Below are 12,768 nucleotides of genomic sequence, written 5' to 3' on the forward strand. Positions count from 1 at the left end.
ATAAATATGCAGTTTCCTGAGCAAGCTGCTGCTGCTGTCTAGATGAAAATAGGTGGCTTTCAATCCTTTATGAAAATGGAGGTGCTAGCTACCTGCTCCCTTTTAAGTGAAATATGTACAGTATATAAATTGTAAATGCTATCCCAACTTGGCAAAGCTTTAAAAGGCTGCACCTTTTAAAAGAGCTGGTATGAAGTTTACAATACTCCTTAGCATCTCTATGTTCCAAACATCAAAGGAATTCAAATCTGGTGATCACTTTTAAATTATAGTAAATGCTATTGTATTAATCGCTGGGTCTGTTACTTAACTGTCTATCTGTGTTGTAGCTAAAGCAGATGGTACCAAGATGACACAAAGAATTCGAGTGGAGTCTCCTAAAGTGGATGCTGTCTTTGTTGGAACAGGAGACTTGTTCGCTGCTATGCTTTTGGCATGGACACATAAGCATCCAAACAATTTGAAGGTGTGGGAGAAGTTATTTGTCTCTCTGCAAGTTTAGATTTATGGGGTTTTTTTTTTATTACTTTTAATCTATGACATTATTTGAAGACTGTCTTCTGTTTTGGCTTTTTTTCCTCACTTCAGAGGAAAAAATTTTCCTTTTGCTTAAACATTTTAGTTTGTACAACTTTGGACGGTCATTTCAGTTACATGGATTTTGTAATTTTGCCAAATAAGATATTATTCTCTATATATAGAGAGTGAGCTTGTACATGATATAATTGATTTTTTTCCCTCACTTCATAATAAGCACTGAAAATCATTTATCAGATCTATTTTTCTGTTTCTTTCCCTTAAGCACATAGAGTTCTCCATAGGGGTATATGGTTTCTAACACGTGTTTTGGGAGAATTGAGAGTGTCTAAAATGCTTTTTCCCAAACTCTACATTACATAGTTGTCATCCTGTTTGAATTGTGTCAGTCATATTTGCCTCTTAATATTATTATTTCAAACCACTGCTATTAAACTAGGCAGCTGAAATTTTACCCGAATATATTATGCTAATACAGGTGGCCTGTGAAAAGACTGTGTCGGCCATGCAACATGTTCTGCAAAGGACCATTAAGAGTGCAAAAGGTAATTCATTCAAACCTTGTTCTCTTCTTCTGTCTGGATTTGCATCAGAAGAAACATGCAGAGAGCTTTCTGGGTTTCCTGACTAAAGGCAGCCCTCAGTGTAGAAGCAGCCAGAGAAATTACAGAATGAGAGCTTGGTAGTCTGGTCAGTGCATCTTCTTTACTGTGTCCTCCAAGCCTATTTTGACAACACCCGACTGAAGATGTCACTGTTCAGCTTGTAGTGGGACGACAGTCATGCTGACTGTGCTTGACTGCTTTGCAAAATAGTGGTGGAAGAATTTGAGGAAATGCTGAGTTTGATGTGCAAGAGAGCTTCCGTTTTAAGTGTGGCTCGATCACTTTCCCTTTGAGTGTGCGTGTTTAGTATTGAGAGGGGTTTATCAACTGATAATAAACTGTTTGCTGTGTTGGCCATGTGAAGAGTGATTTTCTTTTTTCAGCTTCTCTCCCCTTGGAGTTCCCATGTCGTTCAATTCCTGAGGAGATCCAGATGGGATCTATGGGTTCTCAGAGCATGTCTATGTCACTTTCTAATAACAGCAGAGCCGTGTTTCTTTCCTGAAGAGAGGTGCAAACAGATAAGAAATCACAGTGGTGACCTGGATCTTCCACCTTGGAAGCCTTTAGCAGGGGGTAGTAAGGGAGATTGGGGAGGAGGGTGGAAAAAATAGTGGAGTAACAGAACAGTGTAACTTGGTTTTTTTATATACTGCTGTTTTTAACAACATTCTGATGTCATCTTTTTAGCACAAGCTGGAGAAGGAAACAAACCAAACTCAGCCCAGCTGGAACTGAGAATGGTCCAAAGCAAAAAGGACATAGAAAACCCAGAGATCATAGTGAAAGCCACCGTGTTATAAAGGCTGTACATCTCCAATAACGCACAATGTATTGATGTCCTCATTTCTTTCCTGTAAATTGTAATATTTGCCTTAGATCTGTGACAGAAACCTGACTTTCATGAAATAGTGCCCAGCATAGGCAGATATCCACTCTCAAACATATGTGCTGGCCTTGCTCAGTTTTAAAAACAAAACAGTTAGTGTACATTGAAGCATATTACCAGGTATCAAAATGGCTGTCAAATTCACTTAGTCTGTGTAGTTACCCAGGGCAAGAGAGTACAATGTTCCTGCCTTGCCAAAGACTTTAGATGTGAATTTGCTAATAGAATGCTTGACTGACTGGAAAAGATTCTATTTCAAGATGGCATCTAGTGCCAATGGAGCTGGCTCCATGCTCCCTTTTCCTGGAGATACCTGGTTACCTACTCTGGTATTCAGGATTTCAGCTGCTGTGAAACTAAGCAGGGTTGAAACTACACACAAAGTTCAGGTTGTGTGTAGGAGTACTTTGAAGATGTTTGGCATTTAAGTACTCTGAAGTGACCTTGAGGTATCATTCATGTTACTGATAACGGCTCCTGTTTCTTGTCTGTGAACAGCTGCAGTTTTTGCAGGTACTGGTTGCTTATTTCTAATGTCCATGGGTGCCCACATGATTTTCTTCCAAAAGCTGCTCCAAAAACATCTTCATTAATAAGATAATATCTTTATTCAGTAGCACTAATTAGCAGTTTGTAGTTCTACCTCTGAGGCCAGGTTTGGTTGTTTTCTTTAGTTTTTAACTAAGGATGAACATTCTGTAAGGACAAAAGAAAGCAGCTCTTAGCCTGAAAGCTGGCTACCCTAGTTCGTTCTTTATGAGTGGATGTGCTTACAAACTGCGTAGGGCACTTTCACTTAACAGTACTGAGCCCTATTGGCAGGCTTATCAATGAAGCAATGTGTTAAAAGTAATACTTTTAGTTTAGTCAGGTTTAGTAAGTTACATGTGGTTACCACGTGCTGTGAAACAGACAAAATTAATTTGTTCATAATGTGAGTCTCTGCAGCCTACGCTGATTAGAGATGATGGAAATGCATTATTATTAATGCATCTTTATTTCAAAATTCTGCTTCATAAGGCTTCAAAATGGGATTCTTCATAATTTCAGCATCCTGTACATCACAACCACATATTATGCCAGTAGGGCAGATATACTGACAGGTACTGACTGCTTGTACTTCTGTATGATTTCTGTGTAGGACTGAGGTTCCTGCTTCTCCCAAGATGAGGTCTAGTGTGTTGTAAAATCCAAACTCAGTTGATGAGCTTTATTTGTCTCAGACAGCATAGGGAGATTAAAATTGCACTTCTCCTTGCAGTGACATGAAACAAATTTGCGTTAGAGGAAAGGGCTGAGTTTTTATTGTTTACCTGAGTATGTTCAGGAAACTCACTCTTGGGTCTGTCCTAGGTACCTTTCCTGCACTTTCCTTGTCATGCTTGCCTAACTGATAGTGTTGCTTGCACAGCTGGGCAGTCCCCAGAAGAGCTGGTTTGGAGATTGCTTTGGCCACTGAAGTCTTCTTATCCCACCACTTTTGTGGATTTTCTGCCATTGTAAAAGTTAATTGGTTTCACCTCCTAGAAGAGTACTTTATCCTTAAAGTGAATTTTTAGCTGAACTGATTTTTTTCATAAAGTAAGATTTCATAATGAATACATTCCTAAAATCCCTCATTTTCAGTATCTCTGAAGCAAATTAAATTTAAGAGGTGAACACATCTTGCAGTAAATTGTAAGAGGCAATCTTCCTCTCATGCATTTGGCATTAAAAATGGGAAAAAAAATTCTTACGACTTGAGAATTTTAAGGGGAAAAAACCCCAACAGAAATGACCTACAAAACATTACTCTACTGACACAGTTTTTAGTAACCACTGCTATGAAATAACTTCCTAGCAATAATAATTTTGGTGATGTGAACAGTTGTTAAAATTAGCAGTCAGTAACAGAGATGAGCTCATGGCTGATATCCAGCCTGTAAAAAGACATGAACTGTCTTAACTGTGTATAGATATCCAATGGAAAGCAGTGAAGAAGAAGGAGCCAGGCTCTTCTCAGTGGTGCCCAATGAAGGGATAAGAGGCAACGGGCACAAATTGAAATACTAGAAATTCCATTTAAACATTTAAAAAAAAAAAATTCACTGTGAGGGTGATCAAACACTGACACAGGTTGCCCGGGGAGATTGTGGAGTTTCCATCCTTGGAGAATTTCAAAACCTGACCATACACGGCCCAGAGCAACCTGCTGTACTTGACCCTGTTTGTGCAGTGGGCTTGGACTAGACGATCTCTAGAGGTCCCTTCCAACCTCAACCATTCTGTGATTCTGAGTTGCCTTTCTTTGCAGCGCTGCATTTTTAAATTGATGCAATTTTTTTTTCCTTCTTGAGACACAAACTTCCAGATAGACTAGGAAATAGCTCAGCATTAAAAATTTGCCCCCTTTTTAAATAAGCTGCTTTTTGCTTGGCAGTTGTGCCAGGAATACAGTTGCCTTTTTTGAGATAGTTGCTTTCAGCAAAGATAATTAAATACTGTAGCTGGTAATGCGTTTCAACAGATGAAAACAAAAGGATTTTAACAGTTTCTGGCATTGATTAAAGAAGCGTTGCATGCCATTTTCCAAACATAACTATGAGTTTATTATCTTTTAAAATTAGACTATTTCATGTGGAATTGTAAAATTCCTACCATCCTCTTGGGAAGAAGGGTTCAACATACTGAACTTCCCTGCCTGTACATATCATGGTTAACATTGTGGCATTATGCTTGACACCCTCACCGAGCTGTATCCAGTTTTGCAGCTCCTATGAGTCACATATAAAAATCTTCAGATGGCCAAGCTTTGAGACCTCTGCTGTGTCCCTCAGATTACCAAGAATTTAGATGAATCCGAGGAGCAGTTCACATGCAGTAAATCACACTTGCTTTCTGGGGTTCCATGGCTCAAGCACAGCTTAGCTGGGTCTGGAAGTGGCTCCCGGTGCACTGCCTGCTACAGCCAGGGCTGTGCATTGCCCAGCACCCCCGCACCAGCATTAGCTTCGTTCCCAGTCACATAACACGGCCTGGGGCCAAATTGAGAGCCATGTGGTGGCCATCCCTGCACTCATGCAGTACAAAATTGAGGTTCTTCGGTTCTTCACATCAGGGGATCAACAGGAGAGAGAAGCTCAAAGTTGGCGTTGTAATTTTTTTTTTTTTAAGCAGCATTAAGTATGCACTGTCGAAATTTCCCATCAAAGAAACTCCACCTGTTGTAAGCACGTACACATGGGAAAAGCCCTTTTAGTAAGTGTGAGACGGCATAGTTGTTTTTGGCACTAAAAAAACAGACTTTCACAAGGAAATTGAGAGAAAGGCAGGGCTAGTTTTCTCTGAAATAAAGCAGCTTGGAGTTTAGGAAACTTAAAGTTACCTTACAGACAAGGTTTCATCTATAAACCATAATGAACGTTGATCTTGCCAGAACAAAGGGAGTGAGATGTTTGCTGGAGCAGTTTATACCTGTCAGGTGTGATCTCTTCCCAGTGCTTCAAAGAAAGAATCAGCCCAGTAATTCACCCTTTCCTTAGAATCCGTGACATATCCATGCTTAAAAAAAAAAAAAAAGGACAATGATACTACTGTGCTCAATTTGCAAATGTTCTTCTTTTACAGTAGCTGGATTCTGTAGCAATGGGCTTCTGGCTTCTGCTTAAGTCCCTGGAAGTTACTCGTGATACTTGTTTTAAACTCCCACTGACCTGATCTAAATTAGGTCAGGTTTATGTCTTCAATGAAGAATTGGGCTTAACATGTCTTGCCAGGAACAAACATCAGAAGTTATGTGTAAATATAGTCTGTAGCTAACATTTTGTAGTCACAACAGCCTAACAGGTATTTTTAAATGTTAAGGTATACACACTTAGATACATTTTTATTTGTTCAGAGTTACACAGCACTTTTTCATAATGTTTGCAGAAAAAAATTCAAAGCCTCAGCACAGTCCTGGCCAATCTTCTGCTTGCTCCTCTGCTCCTGCGTATAACATCTGTATCTATTTCTGAATTCTTACTGTCTTTCTGGTGCTGCTGGGAAGTGTCGCAGTATTAGACAGCTGCCCACTATTTATTTAAGGGCTTGGAGGAGGCTTATCAGGGTTGTCTGGTCCACTTGCAGATCCTTACATGCAGAAAAACGGTTAGTCAAAACTAGTTTAGGTCCCAATTGTTTACAGAAGAACAAGCAATTTAGCCCAGAGAGTGGAGTCAATAACTAATGGATAATCTTCCATGATCATCCTGACAGCATGAAAGGTGTCTGTAACCCACCAGTCCAGCATTCACCAGTCAGGGACTGCTAACTTCGCTGCCATGCGTACTTGCTCCCCTGTGTACGCGTGAAGTTAGCAGCGAAGGATGCTCCTAATGCTGAAGCAGATGTACACATGGGAGCGGTGAATGTTTTGCATCCAGTCGACTTCCCCACCATTCTTTCTCTTCACTTACTACAAGTAATTTGCGTTGGATCCCTTTTTTTCTGGAATGAACTTTGCGGTGTATGTGGTCAGCCATTTTGATTACTGCAAGTGCACTCGTGTGGAGCCATCATGCAGGAGAGGCCAAAAGTTGTTTACAAACGATCATCTACTCTATTCTGGGCCCGGATTAGTCTCTACATGCTTTAAATTCCCCTTTGGGAGATATGCATAAAGACATCATGCTAAGATCAATGCTATTCGTTCTTGATATATACTTTAGAAATCTGCAATATGAATTGTTAACCTTAATGTTTGTTTGCTGATTTTTATTGTAAGTGGAAGAAACCTATAATCAATGTGTTATACAACAGAATCAGAGGACCAAGGTTTCCAGCTACTCATACTGCCTTTTTGAGTATCTTAACTGTATCTTGATTGGATGGTGTTAATTTGTTGTCTGAGACTGTTACGGTGATTGTATTGATTTATTTTATTTTTAAATATGTGGCAAGGAAGATTGTAATAAAAGCATCTACATCTAATATACTGTGCACACACAAATTGTTAGATCCTATTTTTGAATATGTTAATCATTTCAAAATTAAAAACAAGAACAGTTTGATAGTCTTGCTGAATAAAGTGGATGTAATTAAAGGTTTTCCTAGTTATATCCTAGTGTAGAGAAAGAGTAGTTAATGGAAGAGTGCACTCTAATCATGTCATTGTAAGATAGTGGTATGTGGAAGTGAATAACATAATTTATTTTTTTTAAAGAAGTTTCATGGGAAGATAACTGCTGGCATTCTGCACCGCTGCTCTTGCATGCCTCTTACATGCGTGTGTAGGACCTCTCTGCTTTGTGCTCTTTATTCCTGTATACAAGGTGAGCAGAGGAGCTTGGAATAAGAACCACAACTCATTTTGAGTTCTGTTTCTTGTGCAGCGTTTAGCTGCACTCCCCTTCCCAGAGTAATTTTTATCTTACTGCGGAGGTTAGAGCATCCGAGACTGTATGGTAGGAAACAGTTGTTCCTTGTATGTCAGAAGGGCTTCTGTCAGCACTCTCCAGTGCCTCTGCTATGGCAGTGTTTTGCAAGAGGAAGCGAGCAGGTATCCAGTTTAATGAGAGCACTGGTTATTGGAGAAGGTGCTATGTCAGTATGCTTATGCCCACTGGAGAAGTTAGGCTTATATTTATACTAAAGAAAACCACCTCTCCTGAGTAAAGTTCTCTGCCCATTTAAATAATGCTTTTAGAAGCTGAGACATAACTTGCAAAGTTTGGTCACTCTGAAACCAAAATATTTCTTAAGAAATAAAAACACAACCTGTTCTTTTACATCCCATTGCAGCCTGATTGGCTCACTGACTGGTCATTCAGCTCCTATGAGAATCAGAGGATAAGATTATTCAGAGAGCTGTTCTTCATGAAAGACCTTTGCTTCTGATAAGTGAGAGCCTGCTGGTGAACAGTTTTGTAGCTTTCTAGAGCATGTCAGTTAAAGACACTTATCAGCCATGGAAACTAAGCTTTGAGATGTTCCATCACAGCCCCCAAAATATCTGTTCTCTGTTAAATAAATGAGTAAAATGGTAGGTTTATATATGTGTGCAGGAGCAGATTTAAGGTAAATCCACAAGGTTTAACCAGAAACTGGAGGAGTGTGCCCTGAGCTCCCAGCAAAGGGTGTTGACTGCAGAACGCAAGGGAGCTGCAATTGTCAGCACATGTTTTTTCAGGAGCGCCAAAGCTAGTTTTCACATTTTCCAGAAGGGAAGAATACAATTTGACTTTCAACAGCCTAGGAAAGTTCCCATCTGCTTCACCAGGAAACCAGTGCCAGGTGACAGCCCCAGCACCACCAGCCACCAGTTTGGTGCTTTTAGTGGTCCAGTGGCCATGGACCTCAAAACAAATGGGACGCTCCCAAGTATGCTCCTAAAGAAGCATGCATTCCTGACTTAGTGCCTCCACAGTGCAAATAATAGTAATAAAGCCACAACATGCAGAGCAGTGAATGAGGCAGCACATTATTAAGGTAGAGAAAACCAGCAATATGAGAAGGCTGTGCCATATGTTACCACTGAAATCATATGTACTTCTTACCTATTGCCCTTGTGGTTGCATCGCTATTTAGAAAAAAATCTGTGTGTAGAAGAGTGTAATATATGTAGTCTATGTGTGTGTGTGTGTGTGTGTGTGTATGTTGAAGCTTTATTTGCAATGTGGTGGGGGTGGGAAACAGAATTTGGGGGCTGGCTGCGTAGGCCTTCAGGATGTGAGCAGAAGGTCTTAAAGAATTCTATTTTTATAGATTGTGCTGAAGTTTTGGGTCCAAGCCACACATAGCCTTTTCTTCCAGAAAAGTAAAACGGTATGGAAAGAGAGTCAGGTGGCTGAAATATAGTAGGGATAGTACAACCCCACCAGCCCTGGACAAACTGAAATAACTTAATAAAAGATGCCTTTTTAAGTAATATTTTTTTAGTGCTGAATTGTTAAACAAAGAAATATTTATGAGCAAACTTTCTATGTACTTAAAGTTTGTGTGGTGCTTTGTACTGACTAGGTGGACCTGTTGTATGTTTACACATCTTAATGATTGTCCTCCAGGCGTATGTAGTAATTCAATGACTTTTATGCCAGAAAACCAATGAAGTTCTGTGTAATAGCAAATTATTGAATTTCTAATGAAATTGTAGGCTTTTGTAGTGTTTGCGTATTTTCTGGTTGGTGGTTATGAGTTGTATCCTTTCTGCAGTAAGGCTTGTACGCTTGATTGTAGAGAGAGGCAATAGTATGGTAGATACCATTGTTTAAAATGAAAACCCTAAATATTGCTGCCTTATCCATTATAAAAGCGGGCAAGTTGTGGCATAAGCCTGAAATCTAGATTATGCGTTGGAATAAAGGATCAAATACACCTAGGGCAGGTTAAAAATAGATGAGGGGTTTGTTTGTTTAATTAAATAAGACTGGGGGATCTCAGGGGTGCTTGATAGCAACATGTAAATGGACAAGCCAAGAGACTGGAACAAAACTAGCTTGTTCACATTTTATGAACCTGGCCGAGCTAACTTCAAGTGCTGAATGTGTGCAACAGATAGATGAGTAGGCCTAATGGTAGAAAACGGAGATTTTTTTTGCCCCTGTAGTTTGCCAGTGGTAATACTGTGAAGGATTTTAATAGAGTGATTTCAATTTAAATTCATAAATATATTCGCTTTCAGAAAAGTTGAGTTACCAACAAAAATGCCATTCAGTCAAAAGGCAAGCAGTTAGCATGTTTGAAATCCAAACGTGATTTTTTCATCTTTGCTATACTTATTGGAGTCTCTGTTTCTTACGGCTGCGAGACCAGGGCTAAAGCAGAGCTGTCCATATGTGTGTATATATATTTTTGTGTGTTTGTGTTAGTCCTTCGGCAGCTCTCTAGAAAGTGCAAGGGTCTGCAACATAAATCAGTTTGTGGAGTATGGCCCTCCGCTGAATGTTGTGCTCCTGCCGCAGCAGTTGGTGATCTGGGAAAACTGTGAGCATCGTTTGTTAGGTCTCTTTTAAGAAACATGGCAGCATCCCCACCACACTTCTGAAAAATCACTGCTGCAAAAAGTAGGGGAGAATCGATCAGAATTCTTCTCTCGAGAGTTCCCAAGTTCTGGAGATGTTAAAAGTACTTCTGCTCTGCTGAGTTAGCAAGAAGAATATCACTGCAATTAATACTGCATTGCTGAGGGGGGAGGCTACGGAAGGGAAGAGCTCTGTTTTGCACGCTTGGCTGTGCCTGTGTTTTCCTCCCCTGGGAATCTGTGGGTACAGTATACCCATGGTGGTGGCAGAGTGACTGTTTTGCCTGCACCCTCCCTTGGGGGAACTGCGGAGGAGTTATTCTGAGCAAGTGGGAGATGAGGTCTGTGTGAAGCTGTCGGGCTGTTCCTTTCAAAGCGCTGTACCAAAGCTCTGGTTCAGCGCAGCTCTGTACGCGCTTCAAAGCGCGTGATAAATGGCGCGCTGCTTTCCTGGCTGCGATCTAAGGCAGCAGGGTGTTCATTCTCCTCCTCGTTTTGGGAACCTAGTTCAGCCGTGCAATTTCCCTAGACTTCATCTATAGGCCATGGAGAACAAGAGAGGCTAAAAGTGAATTGTTCAGATGATTTGGGCTAGGGTCTTGTTCTTTGGAAAAGAAAGGTACAAACTATCAGCTGCTATGGTAGATCTAACGCATCTGGCACAGCTACACCACAAAACTGCACCCTGACCTTCCTCTCCCATCACTTGTGCTGGCCTGTCCCCATCAGGAATGAAGTGAAGGAGCAAAACCAACAGGGAACTTATCCAGCCGAAAACCCTGAAGTTTTCATCTCCTTTATTTCCCTTAACCTTCTCATCCCGGGACTAGGTAAGCACTTGTGCTGCTGCTAGGGAGGGGTTGGGAAGATGCAGCTGGACAAAATGGGGAGAATGGGGTTGCCTCTTTTCCTCGGCAGCGAGATGCTGGTTAAGCAGAGCCTAATTGCAAAGCTGCACTGTTAGTGGTAAAGAGAGTGAGTCCTCGTCAGCTAAGTACTTGAAAGAAGATCTGCAGATCTAGTAATCTGAGTTTGGTGTTCTCAATCCAGCGCGTCCCCTGTACTGTGAAAACATTACAGTACTAAAAGGTTTTGTGTGGCTGTTCTTAATGTTCTATATGTGATGCTCATGCCTAGCAGAGTAGAAAATAGCATAGAATAAAGCAGTTATCTAACTAGGGATTATAGTAGGAAGGTCCAGGTAGAGAAAGTTTCAAGTCCACTTTCACAGTGTTTGCATGGTGGCAGAATTGTCCAGGTCTGGTTCTTTTCCTTCCCTTCCTCTTTAAGGAATGAATCACATAAATAAATAAAAAAATTAAAAAATAAATTAGTATTTATTTTTGCCTACAGATTTTTAAATCGTGCCACACCAAAGGTCTGTAGTTGGTAAGGGATCTTCAGAAGATGCCTTGCCGAGCGATGTGATGCAGCCTGTCACAGCTGGCTTGGAGCACAGCACGCTTCTTGCGATAACGCCTGTGACAAACAGCGGTGGGGTCCCAGCTGCGGACAGGTACCGCTGTCCTGCGGCCTGCAGTTAGTACGGCACGTGTATTCACCTGCCTGATAACGTGCTGGCGAATACGCGCCTTGCTAGGGAAGAGAACTGTAGGGCTGGAGATGCAGTGATGGGAGGAAATGCCAGAGAACTGAGCACCATCCGGTGATCTTGTCGTTTGCTGTTAGTGATTGTTAGCGGAACGCGTCCCTCTCAGTATTGTTTTCTTACCAAAAGATGGGAGGGTGACAGGCTATATGCCAGTTTAGTATGCTTTTAGCTGGCTGAATGGGAAATATGAATCGAGATTGTTAAAAGTGGAGGGTAGGGATAGCTGTGAGTTTGCCTAAGATCTAAGTGAGTAGAGAAAATTTGAGATTTGTCTCTAATTCAGAAATAATTCAATATTGACCAAATGAGTGCCATGTCTTCAGCAGGGAGTAGCATCTGGAAGAGGCCAATATTTAGGGTTTTTGCCCAAAGCACATTTAGTCCTGCTCTACTGTTTAGTGAAAACACCCAGTGCAGGTGCCACTAGAGCCTCATCCTGTGGAGTAATGCTGTAATAAAGAATGTGGTTTTCTTGTGAAAGTCTTAACACACAACTCAGTATTTTCATGGTGTATAAGTGAAATGTAATTTTTTTTTTTCAATAAAATACATTTCCTTTCCTAAATGTTGTCAAGTTGTTGGGTTTTTTTTTTTCCCTCCTTGGTGATGTTTCTCTTTCCCCAGTTAACTGGGGCTGCCTGTTAAAGAAAAATCTACCAGACGTGAGTTACCCTAGGTTTGCTTTATTGCAGTGCTGGATGCACGGGGGAAATAGCTCCACCAAACGTCCATGCCAGGTGATCACCAACATACAGGTTATATAGAATCAAAATATACATATTCATTATTTTCCAAGAAAAGGCAGTCCTATGATAATCATTTCTTGGAATCCATTGCCATATTCTCCTCCCCGTCACGCATGCTCTTTGATTTGAGTTGGTGGTCCTCAGGGGTCTCTGGTGGTCGTCAGTGGTCTCGCACCCGTGTTCGCTGGATGACCCTCTTCTTGCAGGCATGCGCAGTATCCTTGCTGTGGATACACTTGTCCCTTACAACTTACTTCGTAAGATTAATATTCCCGGGCCTATTGTCTGGTTGAGTGGGGGCTGTACAAGGAACGTAGCAGCATTGTACATTGCCATGGCCAGTTAGCTTCATTACCTATTACCTTGATTAGAAACCCCTTTCCCACGATTATAATCTTTAA

The 12,768-nt window shown here is 41.0% G+C and overlaps 1 protein-coding gene across 3 annotated transcripts in view; it reads left to right on the forward strand.

Annotated features, from left to right (window-relative positions):
* The window catches only part of PDXK (pyridoxal kinase), a 54,979-nt gene extending 42,793 nt beyond the window's left edge, over positions 1-12,186 (forward strand). For 2 of the 3 annotated variants that reach the window (XM_075773370.1, XM_075773391.1), the window contains exons 9-11: positions 330-466; positions 1,016-1,082; positions 1,833-12,186. In XM_075773370.1, coding sequence (XP_075629485.1) covers positions 330-466; positions 1,016-1,082; positions 1,833-1,945 — 317 coding nt within the window. In that variant the 3' untranslated portion in view covers positions 1,946-12,186. The remainder of the gene's footprint in view (positions 1-329; positions 467-1,015; positions 1,083-1,832) is intronic. The other variant, XM_075773380.1, reaches the window with a different exon arrangement.
* The last annotated feature ends 582 nt before the right edge of the window (positions 12,187-12,768 follow it).

This window comes from Balearica regulorum, chromosome 1 (assembly GCF_011004875.1).
Source record: "Balearica regulorum gibbericeps isolate bBalReg1 chromosome 1, bBalReg1.pri, whole genome shotgun sequence".
In the NCBI taxonomy this organism is placed as follows: domain Eukaryota; kingdom Metazoa; phylum Chordata; class Aves; order Gruiformes; family Gruidae; genus Balearica; species Balearica regulorum.